At 36.8% G+C, this 25657-nt stretch overlaps 2 protein-coding genes across 14 annotated transcripts in view; one reads left to right on the forward strand and one right to left on the reverse strand.

Moving 5' to 3' along the window:
• Nucleotides 1-22006, forward strand: part of FIP1L1 (factor interacting with PAPOLA and CPSF1) — a 42297-nt gene extending 20291 nt beyond the window's left edge. For 4 of the 11 annotated variants that reach the window (XM_086611824.1, XM_086611826.1, XM_086611827.1 and 1 more), the window contains 8 exons: nt 1861-1954; nt 3027-3180; nt 8648-8674; nt 9250-9304; nt 11074-11129; nt 14580-14805; nt 20861-20998; nt 21710-22006. In XM_086611824.1, coding sequence (XP_086467950.1) covers nt 1861-1954; nt 3027-3180; nt 8648-8674; nt 9250-9304; nt 11074-11129; nt 14580-14805; nt 20861-20998; nt 21710-21857 — 898 coding nt within the window. In that variant the 3' untranslated portion in view covers nt 21858-22006. Of the gene's footprint in view, nt 1-1860; nt 1955-3026; nt 3181-8647; nt 8675-9249; nt 9305-11073; nt 11130-13526; nt 13623-14579; nt 14806-20860; nt 20999-21709 lie in introns of all 11 variants that reach the window. The other 7 variants (XM_086611825.1, XM_086611828.1, XM_086611829.1 and 4 more) reach the window with 4 other exon arrangements.
• A 1318-nt stretch (nt 22007-23324) lies between these two features.
• Nucleotides 23325-25657, reverse strand: part of LNX1 (ligand of numb-protein X 1) — a 68307-nt gene continuing 65974 nt past the window's right edge. For all 3 annotated transcript variants that reach the window (XM_086611725.1, XM_086611724.1, XM_086611726.1), the window contains 2 exons: nt 24358-24516; nt 23325-23624 (listed from right to left, as the gene is read on the reverse strand). In XM_086611725.1, the coding sequence (XP_086467851.1) occupies nt 23489-23624; nt 24358-24516 (295 nt within the window). In that variant the 3' untranslated portion in view covers nt 23325-23488. The remainder of the gene's footprint in view (nt 23625-24357; nt 24517-25657) is intronic.

A 25657-nucleotide genomic window follows, 5' to 3' on the forward strand; every position in this document is an offset into this window, starting at 1 on the left:
ATCAGATGGTTTAGGGGACTTAAAGATACTTTTCTTAACAGGCTCTGTGAATATGCACATAGGAGTTAATAATTTTATAATAGAACAACTTAAGGCTAACAGGCATAAGCTTAATAGATTCACTGGTTTGGAAACCGAAGTGAGATATATTTGCATTTAAAATTCACACATGGACTTCAGTGTGGACTGGAATAACTTATTCAAAGTGAACTGAAATAACTGAAAATGTAAGTGCTAGATTGGATTTTTCTAAATAAGATGCACTTCTTCAAATTAATCATTAATAATCATACCCAATGAGAAGGAGATCTTGGAATGATTGTTGCTGCTTCCCAAAATGTTAGTTCAATTTCCAGTGTTACCCAAAATAAGAACATGGAATGTTAGTCATCATTAGCAGTGGGGAACAAAGTGGGAAAAGTCATTACAATAGTACATAAAGCCATGATGCATTGAGAGCTGAATACAATCTATGGTTCTGTTTATGTCAGACAAGAAAAGATACAGTAGGAGTAGGAAGGGTCCACAAAAGATGGCATAAATAGTGAAAGTTATAGAGTCTCTTCTATATGAGGAGAGACGTGGACTCGTTTAGCTTGGGAAACAACTGAGAGGAGATAGAACAGAGATACCACAAATACTAAACTGCCAGAGAACAGGGATAATTTTATCTTTTTTAAATTACTTTTTTTTAACACAAGGACTATAGGGCACCAAATACAATTGTCAGGCAAAAAAAATAGCTGAAACAGATCTCGTAACTGGAGACCAAAAGTAAAAGTGTGTCAAAGAGATTGTGCAAATGCACGTTCATCAGGGGCTATTAAGTTGCATGGGCAGTCCTTAAATTTTTGATTGACAGAGACTGAGAGGGAAAGGATGTGTATATGCATGTCACTTTTCTTGTCATCTTTCTCTAAAAATCCATTAGTTCCTATTTCTAAGGAAGAAATTACATTCTTCATTACATTCTGTTGTTGCCTGATTGGGTTATAAGTAAGGGGAACTGAGGTGGGTCTTGTGCTGCTCCGTTACTGGTTTCTTTAAAGTAGGTGGTCATAGTGGTTAGCTATGAAAATGTTTGAGAGGTATTTGAGAGAGAGACATTTTGCATTTGGAAAACTGAGGAACAGAAGTACAAATGGTACAAATGGCTGGTCAAAGATTCCTTTGAATCTTTAAATTAAACCCTGCAGTTTAATGCAGGGTTTAATTTAAGAGTCAGTGTCTACTAGTTTCATATACTTTCTGTCTAATAGCAAGAATGTGTATTCCAAGGTAAGAGAGGTGGTGGCTGCTTTTGTTCAATATGTGCTGCAGTATCAATAGTATGTGTGGTAGGGTTGGCTTGTGTTTATTACTGCGTCCTTAACTTTCCGTCATTTGATCTTCCATGGAACCCTCCAGTATGGTTTCTTGCAGTTTAGAAATTATTTCTAATGATTAGTTTATGACTATTTTACTTTGGACTTTTGTAGAAGTTCTGTTTAATGTATTTTTTCCTTACTGAGATTTTTTGTGGTCTCACTGTATTGTTCCTCTTTTTTTTTCTTTCTGTTATTGGTAAGAGAAGTGTAGATTTGTTATCTTGTAGGGGATGGAGGAAGAATGTGGAGTCAGCCTTCGTCCTACAGGAGTCTTTATTGCTGCATTGTTTAGTTCTACACGCTTGCATAGTTCAGCAAATTGATCACATTTAATGTTCTTCAGAAACAGTATTTTGTATTTTATACAGGAGAAGGAACTTTTGGGATTTAGAATGAGAGAAGTCCGTAAGACTTTCTTTTCTCTCTTTAATTTTTCTTTTTTTTTTCCCTTTTCCAATTTTGCTTGTTGATTCTGGTTTGTCCTGTGTTGCAGGCGATTATCTGGCACAATAGATGTGATTGGACAGAGCATCACTATCAGCAGGGTGGAGGGACGACGGCGTGCCAATGAAAACAGCAACATACAGGTTTTATACTGCAGATTTGCACACTATCTTTGACTAAAAGACATTTTTGCTTTCCTGATATCTCCTGATTAAGACATTTCAGTGTGTATGAACGAGTAATACAGAAGTAGCTTTAAGTTCAGGAATAAAGTTGCAAGCAGTTAATTGAAATGTATTAAGATGAAACAGTTGATATCTTTCAAAAGATAAATCTTTTTGTATACTTCTTACTGAAAGGAAATGATCAGTATTGCAGACCTGCAATCCAGGAATTAGCGTTGGCTCTGCTAGATGCACATGGAATAGCATTTTGTTTACTAAGTGACAAATATTTAAACTCACTGTCGATTTCTCCCCTATTCCTGCCAGACACTAGTGTTGATAAGTGCAAGCTTCTCCATGTGCAGTTTGAGAAATGCAGTCTTTTAAAAATAGGTTGTGAAGGAATAAATAGTTATTAGTACTTTTTTTTAAATCATATTGTATTATTTTACCATAAATTGCAGGATTAGTCTTCATGATTTTAGTTTTTACGGGCTTGGATTATCTTAAGAAAACAACTAAATGTGTTAAGATTGAATACACTTTTTCTCTCTTGACTTACTTGTGGAGAAGAATCAAGGTTCCTTGCTGCCCTAGCTGCGTTTCCATGCCAACTTAGGTTAAGGTTAAACAACGAAAATAATGATGAATTGTAGTTCTTACTCTGAAAACACTGCAATGTGTTTTTCATCCAATGTTGCAGTGTTTAAGTAATTTAAAGTCTTAGTTTTTTTCATGTTTTTCATACTGATTTTTAAAATATTTTCCTTTATGTATAAATTTAAGATGATGTTTTGGGCCATATTCAGATGACTTATATTCCCTCTCAAATTGCACTTTTGTTGTTCCCTTTTGGCTGCTCTTAGACCCTCAGAGGTACTTGGCAAGTATGGGACACTGAATGTAGGGGTGCAGATAGAACTTAAACCATCTGAATATGGCTCATTAGGTGCATAAATAATACTTTCCTGCTGTAGTAGCTGGAAAGAGAGGAAACCTATCTTCTACCCTTTTGACATAGCAATTGTAACTATAGTTTGATATTTTACAGGTTCTTTCAGAACGATCTAATCCTGAAGTAGACAATTTTACCAAGCCACCTCCATTTTTCCCTCCAGGAGCTCCACCTACCCATCTTCCACCACCTCCTTTCCTCCCACCCCCTCCAACTGTCAGTACTGCTCCACCTCTGATTCCCCCACCAGGTAAATATCCTGCACTACATAGGATGTGAAAAACGAGATGCATTGTCTTCAGATACTTTGATGATACTGAATTAAAGTCAATGCATTCCATGCACATATGGCTGTATGTGCAGAATTTCAGAATTTTGTGTTCTTCTCTTTCCATAAATATATCTGCAAGGCAGAAACAGAAACTTCTGTCTTTACTTTCTCAGTAAGCATATTCTCCAGTAGTAAATAATAACCTAAAGACTAAACATTGGATCTTGTGTTCTTGAAGGTGTTTGAAGTGAGAAGCTGTTTTCTGTAATTCAACTACTGTTAACGCTATTGAGAGGTACATGTTAACAAATCATTCTATAAACTTCTGAACTAAAAGTATGGCATACCATGAATTTGTGTCAGAAGTTGGATGCTCTGATGTCTAAGGTCAAAACAGCAACAGAAGCGTTAATTCCTCTTTCCCTTCACAGTACGTATGAATTCCTAAGAGTCTGATAAGAATTGCATTTGTGCCGTATCCTTCAGTCAAACGTCTTATTAGCACCTGATGTTTTCATCCAGCATCTTGTGTCTGTGAATCCTAGAGGAATCAAAGCTCTTTGAGAACTCTTCTCATTGTTAAATCTGGTTTGAAATTTACTGGTATTTACTGAATATTTACTGGAACTTGATATTTATGGAAAGTTACTAGAGGGAGTGTCATGGGCATTTGCACAAATGGTGCAGTTACCTGAGCGTAGCCATTTTCAGGAGTTAAGTTCCAAAAGACTTGGCAAGGAACTAAGAAGAATAGTCAGTGAGAAATGAAAATAGATGGAGAAACTTTGGGGAGTATTTGAGTAGGAAAGTGAAGGATTTGTTTATAGAAGAGACTGATTTAAGGTAGAGCCCCTTTCCTTATATTCTCCTTTTGTTCCTTGTGTTCTTTCGATTGACTCGTTCTGAAATCTTACTGAGCAGTTTCTTTGCTGTTCTGTTTGCACAGGGAATCTTTTAAAAGTTTCTCTGTTAATACTCTTACATGTAAGCAAGGGGGTAACATTATTTCTGTGCAACAGCTTTGTATGGGGCTTTATGGGGGGGGGGGTGTTAAATCCTCACAGAAAAGGTTACTTTCTTCAATTGCTGCTGATGATTTTAAAACTATTAACTCCTGCAGCCTGGCACGCTCAGGCTTTCGTCAGTGACTGTCATACACAACATGGTGCAACCTAGAAAACAGAAGGGGGAAAAGATTTAAAGATGAAATAATTCTGTCCCCTTTTCCAAGTTTTTTTGCATAAATATAAAAAATAGAATGTCTGAAGAGAGAATATGCCTACTGTTCTGGCAATTTTGTGACCTTTCTGTACTGCAGAGGAGATAGAAAGGAGAGGAATGTGACGCTAATGTTAACTGTGGTTTTAAGCTGTATTAAAACTTTCTGATAAAATCATATAGATAATGCATTAAAAGTTTTTAGAAGTAGTTATTTTAATTGTAATTGTGGTAGAGAAAAGGTGATCTAAGTTGTATATCATTAAAAGCATGAGAGGAACCCCACACATCCCAAATGCTCTTGGTGCAGGGATGTCATATAGGTGTATTGGACTGTGCTTATGAAAACCCCTCACCTGTTGAGCTTTTAAAGGTGAAAAAATCCACGTGTTACAGATCTAGCAAGCAGGTTTGGCTTTAGTCTTGTGGTTTACAGACAGGTTTATGACATACACTTGTTCAGAAGGTCTCTTGCAACATCCTTCCGTGCTTCAAGTAGAGTAGAAAATAACGACTAAGAGCTGTGGATTTGGTTCCTTCAGGCCTGTGTTTTAATTGTGCTGTTGCCAGCTTTTTATCTTCAAAGCTGTTCTTAAAATAGAATCTGCCACCCCTCCTAGGTTCAGTGAAGGGGGAGGAAAAAAACTACTGTTACCCAATATTAAACCAGGACTACTTGCCAGAAAATTTTAAGTATTCCAAATATAAAACATCCTCCAAAAGCCCCTTTGAAAAAGGATCTTGCTTTGAAGTTAGATCTCTTGTTCTGAATTCATTCACTCTTGCGATTCAAATCTTTTTTGAGGAATGAGTCCTGGAACGAGTCAGAGGGCCAAATGCAGAAAATTCTCAAATGCTCCTAGGAGATCACTGGCTGTGGCAAAAAACGTGTTGTTTTTCGTTTGCTTGGTTTATTGCTATGTTGGAGTAATTTAAAGAAGAATGTGGACGATGCTATTTAACAGGCCTTAAAAGTTGTTTTATGTGTTTTGGTTTAAGAGTGTGGTTAAAATGTGACATATATTTGTGATATTAAATAAAAAAAAAATGCTCTGAAGTATTGAACTTCTGTTACATAACTTTGGGAAATTTGACTGCCTAGACTTATACCAGGACTTAGCAAGTAACTGTACATCTGCTCAGCCCCAGCAATCCAAGTCTGTACTTTTTTCTTGTGATGGAGAGAGAATTTGACTTAGTTTAGCCTGTGGCAAAGGAAGTTTTTACACCAAGCTGAGTTACATTACATTGCCCTGGGCTATTATGCAGTTCAGCTAATTTGCAGTATGTTGTTAAGCTATGGCAGCATTATCACGTTTGATTTGTTACTCCACAAGCAGAGCACATGTGGCATGACTTTCCTTTAGTAAAACCTACTTGTTTTTCTGCCAGTATTTACCAGCCTCGAGTTAGTAGGATGCTATACAATGTCCTGAAGGCAATTTTGAGCACGTTTGGTAAAATGCTGCACTAATGCCACTGAGATTGCTTTTGACATACAAGTCTGAATATTTAGGTTTAGGCTAGGTGTGTCTTTGTAGGCAGTACAATGTGTTGTAGGGACAGGACATGATCTACACTGTGTCACCTTCTTGCTCTGGTACTCAAGTTTAGTCCCTACGTTGCAAGAAATGACTATTTCAGAGTCTGTCTTCTTTCTCAGAAGAACGAATTGGCTGATGGCGCTACAAGTATGTTTTCATACACCGCGTTAGTAGAAGGCGAAAGAGTGAAGAGTTTTAAGAGATTCTTAATTTTCTGTTAACTGAAGTTTATGATTTTTTTTTTGTTTCTTGTTTTGTACCACATTTGTGTGTTAGTGAGGAAGGTGAGGAAAAAAACTTTGTTTAGATCTTTTTTGTGATACTTGCAAACTTGGAATGTAGAAGAATGTTTGTTTCATCATGATACCATCAAGTAAATTAGCTTGTGTCTTAAAATGATGTAATCATTAATCATGACTTTTTAAATGTTCTTAAAGGTTTTTGAGGGAAAAAAAAGCCTGTGTATTGTTTGAGGTTTTTTAGCAAAATACTCTGCATTAACCAATTCATTGAGATTATTTGGATGTTTGGTCTCTGGATATTAGTTATATTCATCCTGTCTTAATTTTATTTGAATGGCTCCCAAATGGTATTTTTCATTTGGCTTGGAATCTTGTGATGCAATTTTCGTTCATATTTCTGCACAAGAGAAGATTCCGGGGAATATATTAATTGTTTAATCAGAATTTCTTCCTTTTTGTAAAGAGTATTAGCTGATGGCTTTCCAGGCAATTCTGCACATAGTGCCAAGAGCTGTGTTCAGTTGTAACAATATACTGTTTTTAATGCAGCAATTGAAATTTTTTAAAGCATAAGGTACAGATAATTAATTAGTTTGAGAGAAGTTCTGTATTTTTCTAGCTTATATTCTTAACATTGCTGGAGTAATTTTGTCTCAGAGGTATTTTTTACATATTTTTATATCTATATTTTCTATGTTGTAGGCTCATGAAGAACCTATTAAGAGGAACAATTAACCAAAAAAGATGAATAGAAAATACTTCAGCTATGCAACAGTTTGAGTTCCCAGTCTTGCTTTTCTTTCAGAAATCTTCATTAGGAGTGTTTGGTCTTTTAAATGTTGCACTGCCAAACTTTTTATGGTATAATTTCCAGTGTTCTTAACAATAGTGCGTATTGGAAAGCTTGTGTGCTGGTGAAGAGAAACTGTGGCTCATTCAGGCTTTTGGATTCACTGTCTTTTAGTTTACATTTTGGCTGAGGGATTAGATTTTAAACCTTAAGGATTGAACAGCAACCTCTGTTTTGTTTCACAATTTGTTTAGTCCTATAGGATTAATGCTGGAAAGAATTCATGTCAGTGAAATTACCAGAAATTAGTGAACATTGATACTGCTTACTCTTCCTTCTTACTTACTCCTTGCATATTCCTTCATTCTGTCCTTCTGCCAAGGCAATTTGGGAGCAGTTGGCATTTCTAGACAGTATAATATGTAGATGTAGTTAAATGTTGCTGCTGTACCAATAGTGTTTTAGTTCAAATGTTGACCTAATGATATATACATAAAATTAATCGTGCAGTAGGCTGTACAGTATATGTAAGATATTCTTTGAATGCTGAAGTCTGGAACTTGAATGAGATGAGTTTTAATTTAAGTGAGTCTGGCTGCTGTTCTGTCTGGATGCTTATGCAGTTATTGCAGAACTGATGAAAGCACTTGGCAAAGTTTTCTGTTTTCTCCTCCCAAAGTTTTGCAGTGAGTTGTCAGATTGAAAGTACTTGTTTTAATGGAAGCAGAGTTGCTCATAACTGAAAGAGCTTTATGCCTGATAAAGTAGTCTGTTTTATGACTATATTGTCTTAGCCAAGTTTATTATTTTCATGTAACAGTGTTTTGTGTGTTCAATTGAGATAAAGCTAGTTCTTCACAAAGTATGAGAAAATAATGTCCTTTAAAGTGTAAGAATGATTTTTACCATGTAATCATTCCTTTCATAACCAAATAAGATGGGTTTATATGTTGAGGCAGTATGTTTTTTTATGTTAACTAATTTAGTTAGGAACAATTTCTAAGCTTTTAGTTAGATTTGTAACAGCTATGCTAGTCTGAAAACCAGAAAAGTTAGAACAGTTTTTGAATGTGTTTGTATTAAAGGATGCCCCTTTCTGATAGTTACAAGAAAATAGAGTACTGAACAATTTTTTTCCATCCAAGTAGCAACTGAATGATTAATTGCAATGTGGCATAGCATTGACTGAAAAGTCTGTAACACTGTTGCTAGAATATTTTGTCTGCATGGACCTACTGTTTCCTATATTAAGCTATTAAAGGTCAGAGATCAATTGCATTTCCTTTCATCCAGTCATGGAACATAAAATAAGGCAGATATATTCTATGGGATGTTACTTTCCTTCTGGATACAAAACATTTTAAGGTTATGAATATAATTCTAATCCTGAGACCCAGATTCATTCTTTATTATTTTTGGCTCTAATTAAATAAGATTCTGAAAAATGGGAATTTAAATAAAAAGCCAGATTTCACAAGACTTGCATAAAATCTTAATAATAGGTGTTAATGTGAGATCTTGGTCTGAGGACGCAAAATAAGTTGTCATTCTTCTTGATCATGTATGTGGTGATAGATCAGTCTGATTTTAGATCTACAGATAATAAACATAAATGATTACTATAACTGATGGATTATTTATTGTCTTTTTAGGTATACCAATAACAGTGCCACCACCAGGTAAACTTGCTTAAAATTTTTTTCCACGTTTGGTTAAGAAATTAAAACTTGAGTGATATGCAAATTAACAACTTCCTTTTAGTTACATAGATAAAAGTTCATAAATACAAAACTATGTGTATAGATGTAGACTCAGTTATTTTGATGCCAAGCAGAAAAGAAAATGTATGAAAATGCTGTTGATTAGTGGACCTAATCAGCCACTTTCTTAGAAAGTGCTTCCTTCTTTTCTTTCCATTCTTTTTTTTCAGCTATGCAGAAAATAGTTGTGATTGTTGTTTATTAAGTATTGTTAGATACTCAAGAATTTGCCTATGCTTCTAAATTATTATATTTTTAGGAATTATAAGGTATTTGATTTGAAGCACTAATAATATGTTTAATACTCTGCCTTTGTTAAGCTGGAAAGTAGTTCTCAGTCTTACAAAATAAACCCCATTTACTCAGTGAGAAACAATTTCTGCGTTGTACTGTCTGAAATTTGTTTGCCATTGTATGCTTAGCCTAGTTCTTTTATGTTTTTATGTTTGTGTTATTTTTTTCTTTTTTCCTCCTCACCTGGTTTATTATTACAGGCTTTCCACCACCACCTGGCGGTCCTCCACCTTCCCTCATACCCACAATAGACAGGTGATTATTTGTTTGAAGTCTTATAAAGCAATATGTCAGTATTCCGTTACTGAAATAAATTAGTAAGGACTCTCACACTACTCAGTATTTTATAGATTTTACATGGGTGAGGGGCGGCAGTTTCAGATTTTTAAAGTATTTTTACAGAACTGTTACTAGTCTCACCTGTCTGACACTTAATATTCTTTTGAGTAGGTTACACTTATTAGTTTAGTTGAGTTATGACTCTGTATCAATGCCAAGACTTAAGAACAAAGTCAAGGTAACGATTGATAAAGTATTTTTTAGTAGTCTGAAGGCTTATTTAAGTGAACCGTATAGTTGTCAGCTATCATATCCTTTTCTATAAATGCAAATAAACAATTTGGCTACAGATTCAAGCCTCATAAGTTAAACAAAACGCCAGAGTTCCATGGAATCTAAATTTGTGTTTCTACTGTGTTTATTATAAGTGTTTAGCTTTAATAGGCCTAACAGTATTTTTTCGATACCTTTTTTATATACATGTATATGTTTATGCATACATATGCATATAAAAGGAAGGAAAAAAAGTTGGCCAGCACAGCCCTTGAAAAGTATTTGTATTTTGCTAGAGGCCAAAACCAGGACATATACAAAGCTCATTTAAGAAGATGGTATGAGCCTCTTGCCAGTCCTTTGGATTTCACTGAAGGAAGGTGCACACATCTGTTCCTTTGAAATTGAAAATTCTATTAACATATATGCTCCAGGATAATAATGGTAAATCTTTGAGAAAATCCTCATCTGATTTAATTCAGAAAAAAAACCTAACTGGATGCATTTGATGTGCATGAAAGTAAATTTATTATTTCATACTGACAGTTGCTGTGAGTGAGTGCTGCTTCTGACTGTTAAGCAGCGCTCATTGCATTTACTTGTAGTGAATATTTATATAGTTTCTGAATTATGATGTGAAAAAATCAAATTTATTGTTGAACCTAGGAAATAAATCTCGTACATTTAAATGTTAAAATGTTGCATTGGCCTTTCATTATCATTGTGGGTTTTTTTTGTTTTTAAACTAAACTAACCTAAAACATATTTCTTAATGTTAAAGTGGCTTCAAGAACACAAATAACACTTAGTTTAAATTCTGCAAAGATGATTCTTTCAAGTTATGTAGGAAGTGCTAAAAGTAATGAAAGAATTACATATGCATGAATTATGTCCTGTGCACATATCATCCTTTTTAACCTTTCTGGTTTTTACCTATTTGAGTTGGCTACCACTGAAAGAAGTCAGTCTAGAAAATGTGTAGCTAATTTAACAGTTTATTTATAGAACTACACGTTTGAAGTCCACCTGTTCTTAGACATGCTCATATATCTACTTGTTAACAGAAAGAATAAGAATGGCTTCATTCATGAATGAAGCACTTTCAAGCAACTGGAGATTAAGTTCAGTATCTGTGCAGTATCTTATGATACAAGCAACATTAGAAACAGAAGATTCATTGAAAATAGAAAAGAACAGCTTTGATGATATGGATATTTTTCGTTTTAAATTTTAAGAAGGGAGAATACTATTTTCACCTCCTGTAGTAAAACATGAAATACACGTATTTGTGTTGATAGACAGCTTTCTTAATTAGTAATGCTCAAAATGGAGGACTTAAATCCATTTGTAACAAACACTTTGAGTCTGTATGGTGGTAAGAATTCAAGAGAATAATATTAAAAGTATATATTTATTAATGGAGGTAGCTTTGATGGTAAAACTGGATTTTTATGTTTATTTTCTTTCAACAGTGGACATTCTTCTGGCTATGATGGTCGTTCTGTTCGTGCGTTTTCATATGGCAGTGGTGAGTAACCTTACTGGCTTTGAAAATTTTGACTAGTGCTATATCAGATTGTTTGATACACTTATCAGGATTTTAGCTAAGAGTCTAAATGGGTCCTTTCAGTAATTCATTATGAAGGCTCATTGCCTACCATTGTAAACAGATACATGCTGTTGCAAATTAAACAGCTGTTGGTAAATACTACTGTTTTGCTTACTTATTTGTATACTGGATGTCTTTCCATGCTGCTTATGCAGAACTGTGATTTTAAAAAATAATACACTGTAATATGGACCAAAACTCCAGGATAATTTTCCAAGAACTGGTAGGATTTAGAAGCAGTAGAACAAGTACTGTCGAGGTATTTTGATCAGCAAGACCAGTCATTGAGAAATCCTGAGCGATGTACCTCTCCTTTGAAAAACTACCTGTCTAAAATACTATAATCTTCAGCTATCCTGTTGCAGAAGTCAGTCTCTTTTTTTTTTTTTTTTTTTTTTTTAATGTTATGGGAAAAATCTAAAGCTGAAAAACATCAGTTTTTGGTTTTATAGTAAGACTGAACAAAAATACCTAGCACAGCTCTGCTTCTTGAGCCAAAAGAGCAATACTAAGAGCAATACTAAGATGTCAGCTTCTTCCTGACCTAGCCAGAATTGGGAAGATAAAATAAACATAGAGTCATAGAATGTTTTGGGCTGGAAGGGACCATCAAAGATCATTTCATCCAACCCCCACCTGCCATGGGCAAGGACACCTTCCAGTAGATCAGGTTGTCCAAAGCCTCATCCAACCTGACCTTGAACACTTCCAGTGATGGGGCATCCACAGCTTCTCTGGACAACCTATTCCAGTGTCCCACTACTCTCATTGTAAGGAATTTCTTCCTTGTGTCTGATGTAAACCTGCCCTTCTTCTGTTTAAAACCATTGCCCCTTGTCCTGGCACTACAGGCCCTGGTAAAAAGTCTCTCTCCATCTTTCTTGTAAGCCCCCTTTAAGTATTGAAATGCTAAAATAAGGTCTCCTCAGAGCCTTTTCTTCTCTGGGCTGAACAACCTAGGAGAGATGTTCCAGCTCTCTGATGATTTTCGTGGCCCTCCGCTGGACCTGCTCTAACATGTCTTTCTTGTGCTGGGGGCTCCAGAGCTGGATGTGGTACTCCAGGTAGGATCTCATTAGAGCACACAGACGGAGAATCACCTCCCTCAACTTGCTGGCCACAGTTTTTATGCAGCCCAGGGTATGACTGGCTTTCTGGGCTGCAAACTCACGTTGCCCTCACATATTTAATTTTTTGTCCCCCAGCATCTCCAAGTCCTTCTCTGCAGGGCTGCTTTCAATCAATTCATCACCCAGTCTGTGCTGATATTGAGGACTGCCCCAACCCAGGGGCAATTTAAAAATAAAATCAGAGTTAAACTTTGGAAATGTCTGTCTTTCTGGAGCAATTATTGGAATAATCCATGTAGAAATACTAAAAATTACAAATTACTTTGTTCTAAGTAGTAAACGCAGAACACCAATTCGTAGTAAAAAGTAAGCTTCTTATGTGTTGTAAATAGTTACTAGTGAAAATCTAGATGTAAAAATGCATAGAGTATCAATAACCAGTTTATCTCAGGTTATTGGGGTGGAAATGACATACTTCTGTCTGATGAGAATTACTGCAGATGTGAGGGAGTAACCAAAATGTATCATAAAAGTTTATACTGCTATTAATAAGAATAATTGTTTTGTAGCATACATGTAAAGTTAAATTTAAGTTTACACTTTAGATCTGGCAGCAAGTGTATTCAAATCTCATAGACCATACGTATGTTGTTGACATAGTGGCAAGTCAAGGAAATTAGCAGTCTTTAAAGTCCAGCTGTTTTTTTGCTATTTCTGGCTGCTTTCCTTAGAAGAATTTCAGGTTTTGGCAGTATAATGAACAACATACTATTGTATTAGGGTATTTTTTTCTGTTAACTCTTCTTTTTCTCCGTAGCCCTGAAGTGAAACAGTATCAAGCTTTTTGTTAGAGGCAAAACCTTGTATAAATGGTTTTTTAAAGCATTGTAATGCTTTTCATTGCAAATGTATTTTAACAATGAAGTGTTTTTTCCTGCTCCGCTGCCTGCTCAAAAGGCCTTTTGTAATCCTCCTTTGGACGCTTGGCAAACTGCTGTCTTAAGCTTCTGCCAAAGCTTTCTGGGGCAGGCATGCCCCAGATGTTGTAGGCAAGGCAGTCTGGACATAGCTGTCAGGAGAAGCCACGGCAGTATTAAATATAGTATCAGTAATATATAACTCGGCAGTATTAAATACAGTATCAGTAATGCACTTTACGTTGTTCAGTGTATATTTATGTTAATTATGCTGTTAACATCTCTTCGTGACACCATGGATTCAAGTGCATATTGTTCTCGAATTATAGATATTGAAGTGGAACTCAAAAGAAACGATTTATTGAAGGCTATGTTATCATTGGCTAGCAAAGCAGATAAGCAGAAAGTGGGAAGTCCTCTGTACTGTAAGTCCACTAGAGAGTGCTGTTTCCAGTTAAATACTACAGCCCTTATTTTTCACTAACAGGATGCATTCCCGGGGCTTCTGAAGAGGGAGGGCAGGACAGAACAGTTGGGGCATTAAAAGGAGTAATTACTTACTACATCGGAATTGGCAGAAAGCAATGGAGAAGCATGTCCCTTCTCTCTTCCCATTGCTGATTACCTAAAAAGCTTGTGAGATAGTGTTGTGACTTCCTTCTTAATTTCTTTAGCATATCCTCTTGTAGATTAAGGGAATATACTTAATTTTATGAAACTATTATATTTTAGGGGTAATAGTGGTTGTGCTGAATTAGAAAGGGTGTCTTACAAAGCATAAGTGGGAGAGTTATTTCTTCTCCCCAGAATGAATTTATGGAAGATATTTCTGAAGTTGCTGTTGCGTTCTGTAATCAGAAAAGCATGGCAAAGTACAGTATAGAATATAAATTAGTGAATGAGAACATTTTAACTCACATTATAATTTCTATACAAAGATTTTGAAGGACAAAACATAAAAATAGTACCATCTAAATATAAAGTTGAAAGCATCCTTTTTCCTTATTTTTCTGAACTGTAGTTTCAGACCCACGAAGTTTTTTTGTTGCTCCCCCAAAGCAAAGCCATTTGACCACATAAAATCAGGTTCTTTCAGCAAATCTTTGCACAGTATTTTTTTATTTTCGAAAGAATTTAGATAGTCTTTGTGGTGTGCATCCTGGTTCTGTACATCTTCATAACGAGTATTTAAATGAGTGCCAGAGGCCTTTATTAGTGCCATGGAAAAAGTGCAGAGTTTGCTCAGAATTAGCTTTTATGTGACAGGAGAAGATTGGAATATGTCCTTGAATGAGACTGACTGTTCTCATGCATAAGTAGTATTACAGTTTTCATATGGTATCTGATTTTGTTCTTTCTAATACCCGCGTCTTTTTCTTTAGTCACCTTTCCGCACCTTGCAGGTTCTGCTCCTTCATGGTCTAGTCTTATGGACACCAGCAAACAGTGGGATTACTATGCACGAAGAGAGAAGGACAGGGAACGGGAGAGAGAGCGATCTCGAGATCGGGATCGTGACCGAGACCGAGACAGAGACAGAGATCGAGAACGTACCAGAGACAGGGAAAGGGACCGAGATCACAGTCCGACTCCAAGTGTGTTCAACAGGTTAGTGAAATGTCTCTGCTCAAAACCCTGTGTCTGTGTTACATAGTGTACTTCAACTCTAAAATTTAGCATTCAACTGTACATTCCAAGAGCTAGAGCAGGTGGCTTTATCCCCTTCCCTCTTTTCTCTCGAAACTATAAGTAAACTTCTAAATGTAAAACAGAAGTCTAAAAATGACAGTCAGTTCAGTGCCAAGAGCAATGTGGTGCAACATTTCACCTTAATTAATGGCATTATTAGCTGCTAAAATGGGTAGTTTGGCCATTAACACTGGCTGGATAATAATCTGTCCTATCTTTTTAAAAAACAATTATTTCAAGGTCAAGAACTTTTTTTCAGTTTCAGGCAGATGATGAAAATAATGGCAGATAACTTTATTTGTCTTTCAACTCTCAAATTGCTTAAGAAATAAAAAAATGCTGCATCTGTTCTGTGTTCATGTGCACAAGTACAAAGCATTTAATATTGAGCTCGCTGTGACTCCACGGAGCAGAGGTCTGTTGGCTTGCCAAATTTATCTAAATTTACTTTGCTCATTATTTGCTAAGTACTTTGGGGTAAACCTCTTGACGCTTTTCTCAGTGTGTTTTGTTAAGTTTCAATTTTTGCAGAACATCTACGTTAGCTATTAAGCAGATTGTTTTTACCAGTGGTTTTACGCTGTGGGGAATGAGAGCATCCGGATTCAACGTTGCTTCAGTTGAGAGATGACGTTTTTTGTGTGCTGATTGTTCGCTGAAGACCCCAACTGGGTGCAAGATAGGGGATGTTCCATGTATGCAGATGCGGTGCTGTCCCCTCCCGTGTGCTTGCACTGGGTTCCAGGGTCAGTTTCTGAGAACCCAGGACTGATCTAAACATCTGTTCCTCAGACAGCTTGATTGAAGGCCAGAAAGAAGCCTGGTCATTCAAGGGTGCTTGAAATGAACCTTAATAGCTTCCAGGCGTAGAGAAATCTCTGTGCTGCTGCCAGAGTTATCTGTGAAGGAGGGGGGAAGAACAGGCCTCAACTTTTTTATGTGACTAAATTATCCACCATCTGTAGCAAAGCTGTTGCCACATGGCTGTGTAAGGAAGCGGGAGGCCCTTAGCTAGTATAAGTAGGTTTGGGACTCACAGAGAAGGTGGGACAGGCTTAAGACAGAACATGCAGACGTAATGGGTTTTTTTTAAGAAGGTTTATTTTCAATTCCATGCACTTCAGAAAATAAAATGAGTTATGAGTAAGAGAATGTGAACTATTTTAGCGACTGCACAGATGCATTACTTTTATTTAAATTCTCTTTTTTTAAATTTAAGCAACACTGTGGTGAGATTTGGAATATGCATAATCTTTAGCTTTTTACTGCTCGGGAATGACTGCTTTCTATGTTTTTAGTGGTTCTTTTCCAGGTAAAAAGCCTGTATTTGTGCTATAATATTTCTTAAAATTGTAAGAAAGTGGGAATTATTTTTATTCTATTGGTATAACCAAAATGTGGTTTAAAAATGAACATTTTAGCTGTCTTTGTATTCTGTTACACCTTTGTCCTGCTGTGCTCAGATGAAATTGTGCATTTTCGCAACGTGTCTCTCCACTCCCTTGAGAAAATGCCGTTCTTTTTGGACTGTTGTCCCTCTGCAAAGACTATGTTTTCTTTTCTGTTTTGATAGTTTCAAGTCAACTGGTTACCACTGAAAATGTAAACTTTGGCATTTGACTGATACCTTACCGTGTTGTGTTTCTTCCTTAGCAATTTGGGAAAAAAAAAAAATCAAAGCCAAAAAACTGTATTTCTAGGATCCTGGAACCCAATAATCTCGTGCAGCAGAGCAGACGAGGGTCTGTCTGGCTAGTATGAAGCTACAGGAAAGGACTTGGTGTCCTGGTGGACAACAAATTGAATGAGACTCAGCACTCAATGCGCAGCAAAGGTCAAAATGCATTGGACTGCGTTAGAGTGTAGCCTGCAGGTGGATAAGGCTGTTATTCTCCTCTTATTTGGCACTTGATACCACGTGCAAAGTACTGTGCCCAGTTTGGGACCCTCGGTATGAAAAAGACGATATTGACAGACTGGAGAGTCCAGCGGAGGGCTGACAAAGTGGTTAGCAGGGCTAAGGGGACAGAGTTCATTTATCTTGAATGCAGAAGGGTGAGAAGGGTTCTTAAAGGTGGTTTCCAACTACCTAATGGGGGGTTATAGAGAAGATAGAGCCAGGCTCTTTTTTCAAGGTGCACAGAGAAAGGACAAGAGGTAATAGTTAGAAGTCACAGTAAGGGAAACTCCAGTTACATGGGGCAGAGGCAGGAACACAAGAAGAGTCATCAGGTAGTAAGACAGGTTCCATAGAGGTGGTGGCATCTCCAGCCTTGGAGATACTCCAAACTTGACTAAACAAGGCCCTAAGCAACCTGAGCAGACTTTTCTGAGGAGAGGGTTAGCCCAAGTGACCTTGAAGAAGTCCCTTCCAGCCTAAATCCTGTGGTTCTTTGTTGTAGGGTTTTTGAATACGTGGTAAAGTAGTTGAATACAGATATCAGAAGTTAGATGTCTCTACCAAAGTGAGCTCTTCTGATTTGTGAAGTTAATAGCTTGTAGTCTGTTTTGAGAAAGTAACTGAAGGTGTAGAGAACAGAGATTGTGGGAACTAGACTGTTCGAGGGCTTTTTTGCCAGGAGGGCACAGGTAACTGAGTCCTCTTCCACAGGTCAACCGTTACAGTGCTCTCAAGGCTGTCCCTGGAAGGCTTTGATAACTGTAATGTAAGCCCAGATACAAAACGGGGCGGAGATCACAGGTGTAACATTGGGTACATGGCATTCATTCCTCTTGAAAGCTCCCAACATACTGGACTTCGCAAACTGATTTTTTGCTTTACTTACAGAAAGGTTGTTTATTTTCAGACATACTTATGAGCTGTCATGGTTCCTTAGTAGTTTGCCAAAATAAGATTTCAAAAGGAGTATCAATAATATTTTAACCTTTTCTAGAGTGTTTTAAAATAGTTGTGTAACAGAGCAAAGGCAGGCTGTGGGTTAACATTAAAGGTTTTGAATCTCAGTTTCTAAACCAAGTTGTAAGTCTACAAGTAGCCATCTGATTTCTTATGGAAAGCTCATCAGAAGGCAGGGTTTGACATTCAAATTTTAACTTTCTAATTGGAGTACTGGTCATCAAAACGTTAGTTCTGGGAAGTAACATTGGGTGTTGGGAGTGAACTGTATTTGAATTGGTTCTACCTTTTTCTATCCCTACAAACCTGCAGAAATGTAAGTCTCCTAAAGTTGTGATGAGTAGTGGCACTTTAAAGGTGTGTTAGTACAGGAATCCCATGTCTGACAAAAGTTTTCAGTTGTTGGTCAAATCAGACTTTATCTTTAGTTATAACTTTTGGTAGATTTCAGAACCTAATTTTAATTTAATTTTTAACATTATGCTTTTTTTTTTTTTTCCTATTCTAAAACTGACCTTTATAACTAGATTTCACCAGGCACATGCTGTCTTTATGGTGCTGCTTTATTACACACCAGGTTCAGACGCGCTTCAGACGTAGATCACATGAAGAGTGTCACTCAGAACTGCAAAGCTAACTGCTGTGTTAGCTAGGTTCGTCTTCTCTTCAGTATGACTTGTCCTGGAAACTAGCAGTTGATATCAACCTTCATCTTCCTGTGACACTTGATAAGAAAACTCTTCTATTTGTGGGTTTTACCCCTTTCCCTGAAGCCTTGGGTTAGTTTCTTGTGAAAAGAAATGCTCAGGAGAAAGACACTTGGGTTGTAAATGTCTCCCCTACACCTCCTTCTTTCCCCTGATAGTAGGGTAGAAACTCGAGGGTTAAACAATGGTGAACGATTGATACAGATAGAAACAGGTTGAAGGCATAGGACTTAAGGTTTCAGCATTGTTGAGTTTTGGGATTTATTTTCTTACCCCCACCCAACTGCTTTAGTTTACCTGTCTGGGTTTTGGATATCTCAGTGGAGCAATTGAAATTATTTTCATACCCTGGACTATAACATAGAATGCCTTAAGCTGGCTGTGGAGTAGTGTGATCAGAATCCATGTTCTGCGGGCGTACTGCCTTCATTTTTTATAAGTTGATGTGGCTCTGTTGTAGGATTTTCTTGTGGGAGAGACATGTTGGATTTAACATAGCCTTTAAAATAAAGTGTTTAATGCAGTTCCTTTTCATTTTTGTCTTAAGAGGGGTACCATAGTTAAGAGAAGTGGTAGTGGCATGATGCCCGTGAGGGTGACAGAGCACTGGCACAAGTTGGCCAGAGAGGTTGTGGTATCTCTATCCTTGGGGATATCCAAAAGCCCTCTGGGCATGGTCCTGGGCAAGTGGTGGTCCTGGTGGTACTACTTGAGCAGGGATTTGGACCAGATGACCTCCAGTCATGCCTTCCAACCTCAACCATTCTGTCATTCTGTGAGCTGTCATAAATGTATTTTACAGGATTTGATTAGCTTACTCTCAGATCTGTAGTTGTAAGTACGTTATTAAATCTTATAAATGTTTTGAGATTTTATAGCAATACAGGCATGAATCAATGCAGTCATATTACTCAGTGACAAATCCTAACTTTGACTTCTTTAGTGGTAGCTGTAGTTTTCCTGATTTTGATGTATGAATGTTTTTATTGTCCCTTAGAAAAACAGGAATTTCTGCAGGGTGTTTGATACTTCTTCACAGTGTCTTAAATAGCTCATTTTTGAAATTTGCTTCATCGTATAATCATGCAGAGTTTCGTAGAAAGACCGGTGCTGTTGCTTCAGGCATTCCCCCTTCTTGCTCTTGAGTTTTCGTGTGTAGCTGTAATAATCACTTTTGTAATGTCTTCACTTGGGAAATGGCCACAGGATCTAAGTTATGGCAGATAAAATTATTTTGATCTAAGTTCTCACTGCTCCACGACATGAGAAATCTCTTTAGGCTTGAGCTGTTCTCTTATGTTAGCTGTCTGATCTGTTCTGGGGCTGTCAGAGACCTCAGGAAGAGACTTTTTCTGTGGTAAACATTGGCAAAGATGGAAAGCATTAAACGCTTGGCTTTTGTCAGCTTAATAGTATATAAGTTATTACCTGTTTTATAATTGCTGCCTCAGAAAGCCTGGTCACATTTCTTTAGGACTTGGTAGGGATCTTCCAAACTATGGATGTGAAGAATTCATGTGATATATAAACAGTTACAATAAGTTCATTCGTTTTGAAGTCTTGTTGTTAAATGATACTGGACGGTATGTCTGGGTAGGATTTTCTTGGTAATTATAAAATGAGCATACCTTTTTAAGCTATGCTGATGTAGAATTTGAGTCGTGTCGGCTAACTCTATATACAGCTCTCACCTTCTTTTAAAAATTTCACTAAACTCTTAGAACTGCTCTTTCCATCAAGTCAAAATAGGAAAATATGTTCTTAAGTAAAGCCTGTAATATTTAGGATTTTTTACCGGCATTGTGGCAGGGCAGCACTCGTGGTAATCCGAGAGAGGAGTGGAAGTAGAGACAACATTGGCACTGGAGAGAAATTAATTTTAAAAGCAACCCTAAATATATTTGTTACTGTCAGTCTCTTTGCATCTAGCTGTTTCTTTCTTGAAGCTGATCTAACAAAACAGATCAACTGTACCAAAATTTAATTTAATTTACCCAAATGGTATAATAGTCAAAAAGTGTGCTGATAAGTTGTGAGTGTTACATGCACTGATCTGAAAACATCGCTAAGGTTTATGTAGGGTTGTACTCTGTTGGCAGCTAGATGGAGGTTTAAGCTGACTGCTTGACAACTCCTCTCTCTATAAACTTAATGTGACACTTGTATTCTTTTTTCCTTCCCTTTTTATTGAACAATTCCCTTTTCAGAATCATGTTAACCACAGAAGTCTAGTGTATAAGGTGAAGAGCTTTAATGTCCTTTTAGCATACTTTGTGGATCTCATTTAGAAACCCAGAAGCAACATTAAGATTTTTCTGTCATTTATCTTGAAAGTATGTAAGAATTTGCTTTTTTTAATATACATACTGCTTGGTGTTACTGTCCTGAAAATACCTTCTTTTTTAACCAGTGATGAAGAGCGATACAGATACAGAGACTATGCAGAAAGAGGCTATGACCGCCATAGAACAAGTAGAGAGAAAGAAGACCGACACAGAGACAGGAGACACAGAGAGAAAGAAGAGACTAGACACAAGTCATCTAGAAGGTTTGATTCTTTTTTTTTTAATAGGATATGAAAGTCTTGACCAGTTTAAAAAAATAAAGTAAACTTTTAAAAGAACCCCAAATAAACTGGAGTTTTGTGGAAAGACTGTAAACACTTAGATGTACTACTTGGAACAAGTCTGCCATATAAAATATGGACAGACAAAAAGCCATGTTGGCCCCAGGTAACTTCGTTGAATGATGTCTGTGACAGTCTTAGCTAGTGAACAGAAGTTATGAATTTGGGGAAAGGTGGAGCAAAGCTGACATTCAGCAGCATTAATATAAGAACTCCATAGTGATTCTTAATAAGATAACCCTCCTGGTTACGTGATAGAAATAGTTCAACTTGGTCCTTTTTAAGTTACAAAAAAGGTTAAGACCAGGGAATGGTGTCTCAGTACTAATGTTAAACCATTAAGGGGTGCCAGTAGGTACATAACATTATTTCAAAGTATTGCTCTAAAAACATGGGTTACAAATGTGAAAAACTATTCCAACTTCCCAACAAAAAGTTTGGGATGGGTGGATGTATGTACCATTCCATGAAAAATCGTTTGGTGCTGACATCCAAATACTATCTGAGTTGGAACAGGAGCAGGTGCTGGTTTTCAAATATGAATGCAAAGGTTATTTTTTTTGGTACTCTGTAATTAAATGGGGCCTGAAGTGTTGTGCAATTGTTTGAGGTATTTTTTCTCTCTTTATTTAGTAACAGCAGACGTCGTCACGACAGTGAGGAAGGGGACAGCCACAGAAGGCACAAACACAAAAAATCCAAAAGAAGCAAAGAAGGAAAAGAAGCCAGCAGTGAACCTGCTCCTGAACAGGAAAACACTGAAGCTGCCCCTGTGGAATAGGCTTGTGTGATTTTTGCCTACTTGCATATATATTAGTGCCAGAAATAGATTACTATAAATCTTGTTATTTTTCTGGGTATTAAAATAATTTGCTCTTAATCTTGTTCCGTTAGTTTGAAATCAGAGATTACTTTGGGGTTTTTTTGAAAATAAAAGAATGAATTTTTCATGTTAAGATTCCTGGACTGACTTTGTGTCTTTTAAGAAACGATGAGAAAACATCTTACAGCTAGAGGCTTATGCTCTTACAATATTCGTAGGGCTTAAATTCTTTGTATTAAATTGTCTCCTTTTTTCATAAGCCAGTGGGAAGGTCATTCTTTTACTGACTTTAGAAACAGCATGCATTCACTTTATTATGTAGCAACATCTGGAACAGTGTGGGCTTAGCACAGCTTTTGGAGTTCATATTTGAAAAGGTCATCCTTTAGTACAGGGACAGGCAGGAACTGCAGATTCTTCAAGAACCATGTACTAAGGTGAAATGAAAAAAATTAGGGAAACTGGGAAAGGTGCTGATTGTTCTTAGTCTGATGGAATGCTGAGTGTGGTAATCATACCCCTGGTAATTTTCTCTGGTTTGTGTGGATGCATAAGGGTGAATTAAGCGGGATAATCATCCCTGCTGCTTTTCAGTGGCTTAAGAGAAAGTTCATTTTAGTCTTTGTTCTAGGGGAACAGCTGTCCTTAACATGATAAAGATTAACAAACACATCCTCTTCCCATCGCTAGCTTGTGAGGAAAAAGGAACATGGGTAATTTGCAGAGAAAGGCAAATAACTGTTTTAAGAAAAATACAAGACCGTCATCACCTTCAGATTTCCTCCATCCAGAACAGTATCAAGTGTGATTGGCATGGCAGTCCTGAAAAATTGTGCTGCCCTGTCAGAGTGCTATTTAGAAGACTTACATGATGGTATTTGCAGGGTGCAGTATACTTCCTTAAAAACAATAATTTTATATAAAAATCCTAGATATAACAGTATTAATCAAAACATACCAGGGAAAGTAGGTCATTTGGTTTTGGGGTGAAAATAATGTCTGTACAAGTACACAGTTACAGTTATTTTTAATTGCTTTAGAAATTTAATTCACAGTTTTACAGACTAACAAATAGTACTTGAAATTTCGTCTTGAAAATACCAGCTTCATGCTGACCATGAAAAGGTACACATAATCAAAGTGCTATTAATGTGTCAGATAAAAACCTTCACCTGATTTTTGCAACTAGAAAAATTGCAAGAATTTTTTCATAAGTTATTCAAGGATTTCTTGTTGTAAATCAAAATAAAGTGGGTGAGGAGGAGCTGCTGCTCCTTAAATTTCATTATTATTATACTGCATTAAATATATATATTAAAAAAAAACAACCAACCAACCAAAGAAACCCGACCCTTTAAGAACACGGGAAAGGAAAGATTTAAGACTGTAGCTTAAATCACGCTGAAGTGATTTTTCTGACAGGTGTCCCTGCTTTGCCTAAGCTTGACTTTTCTTGACATGCAGGTTGAAATTTCACAAACCTTTTCTTCATAAACACATACTTGATCCTCAAAACAAGCGAAGACTGGTGTTCCTTTTTTTTTTTCCCCTGTGTTAAATTACTTGTCATACTCTCCACAAAGACTTTTTTATAAAAAAGTGCCAGGCCAGGACGCAATTGTGAGAGTAATTTTTCCTTTCAGTTCTTTGAGCATCCTTGCCAAGCAGGCATGCATCATTCCTGATGTGTTCCTGCCATTAACAGCCAGGAGGATGTCACCGCATCTGAAAAACCAAAGGCAAGTACAAGAGAAGAATTAAACAAGGTGACTTCTTATCTTAAACGTTTGCAAATGCCAAAGCATGTCCTTAAGCTGGGTGGAAGGGATGGAGATGAGTATTACTGTTCCTTCTCTGGCTAACCACTGTTCATGAATAAGGGAATAAAGCAAGTGAAAATACCTGTTTGTGGTTTTTTTTCTCCTTACAACTTTATAATTAATTACACATATTTGAAAGAAAATAGGATATAGTTCTTTCAGATGGGAATGATCCATGTTCTGAACAAACTATGTTTTAAGAGTTCTTAATTGATTTAAGTCTGCTCTATAATTCTACATATACTCTCTGAAATTGTATTGGTGTTTGCAGGGAAGGTTGGTTGGGGTTTTTTTGAGGTAGGGATGTGGGAAAGCTGCTCTGTGCTGGTGTGCTTTGTCCTACCCCAGAGATCAAACCGACTTCTCTTTGTACTTACTCATACACCAGTGGTTCCTACACATCTGAAAACCTTCTGCTATGAAGACAAATTGATTGAAAGTTCAGGACACTTACATCCTGTTTCCAGATCCGTGTAGTGGGGGACAGTGTAGTGGGGGAAAAAAAGGACTCATGGATACAGAACTACAGAGTTAGTACTACACTGTCTTCATGAAAACGTGTTTTAAAAAAACCCACACAAATGAACTAGATGAAAGATTTACTTAAATGCTACTTTTCATTAGACAGTTATCATTACCTAATTCTGCCATCATTATATGCTGGTGTTCCCCCAACGACGGATTTGATAAAGAACGGTTTGTTCCCAGTATGTTCTTCATAACCTCCTACAATGCTGAAGCCAAGACTTCCAGATGTATTTCTTCGTAATACGATTTCTTTGCAGCTGTACAAATACCTGAAACAAACCAGTCTAATTAAACATCTTATGGTTAACTTTAGATTCTGATGAATCAATAATGTTGAATCTGCCTTTTCATACACCTGTAGACTCTTGAAGAAGCAAAACAGCACCAAAGTCCCACTGCATTGGACAGCTACGCTTCCCTTCTGGTTTTTGTAGTGCTGCTTTCCACAACCAGTTATCCTGAAAGTAAAATGACTGGATAATCTTGGGGTTAATATATGAAATAAGTTGTTTCGTAGGGTAAGAATTGATGCAAATGATCTTGTTGCAGTTCAAAACGATGGAGAAGAATGCTTAACTGAGACTGGATTTAGTATTTGTAAACCATCATTCCAGAAACTGCATTTCACCTACCTTGTACAGTTTAGTGACTTGTTTATATCTTCCAGGTAAGAGCCTGTATGTGATTAACTCTGTCAAAAGTTGTCAAGCATTTATTCGTGTGGTGCATGTCAAAGCTAAATAATTTCAAGGCCAATGAAGTGAGCCAGAATGGAAAAATTGCAGAGATGGCACAAAGAAGGGTATCAGTGGAAGAAGGGATCCTGAGCTTTTTTTGTCAAGTAACATGGTGTTTGAAGCACAGAAGACAGGAGAAGCCTGTTCATGCCGCTCAGTGCTTTGGAGTGCTGAGGTTGCTGTCAAGAGTGTCCTCACTGTAACAATGAACACGGGATTTTATGGTAAGACATCTGAAATCTGCTTCTCTATCCACTTGTATTCTAAATCTATTTTGTGATACTGTAAGTTATGCTAAGTCAAAGCTTATCTGGAACAAGGAATAGGGGAAAGTGAGAAGAGTAAGGTTATTAGACTCTTACACTTCGCCTGTTTCTCTGAGTACATTGATTTCAATACCTGCTTTGTTTCCTTTTTTCTAACCAAGCAGGAAAAAAGCAAGATTAATTTGATTAGTTACAGAGCAACAGCAATTTCTGACTTTAGTTCTTAACCCACTCATCATTAGCAGTGTACCCAGAAATTGTTGAAGAGCCTGAAAATCCTTTTGCTTTTCCAAATCTGAAATGAGAGGCTGGTCTACAGCAAGCAACTGTTACAAGCTCTATTCAGAGACTTTAGGTTTCTAAGAAACAGCTGACACATCTTCTGCAAAAGGACAAATAACTTAGAA

The sequence above is a fragment of the Tauraco erythrolophus genome, chromosome 5 (genome assembly GCF_009769465.1).
Source record: "Tauraco erythrolophus isolate bTauEry1 chromosome 5, bTauEry1.pri, whole genome shotgun sequence".
Lineage (NCBI taxonomy): Eukaryota > Metazoa > Chordata > Aves > Musophagiformes > Musophagidae > Tauraco > Tauraco erythrolophus.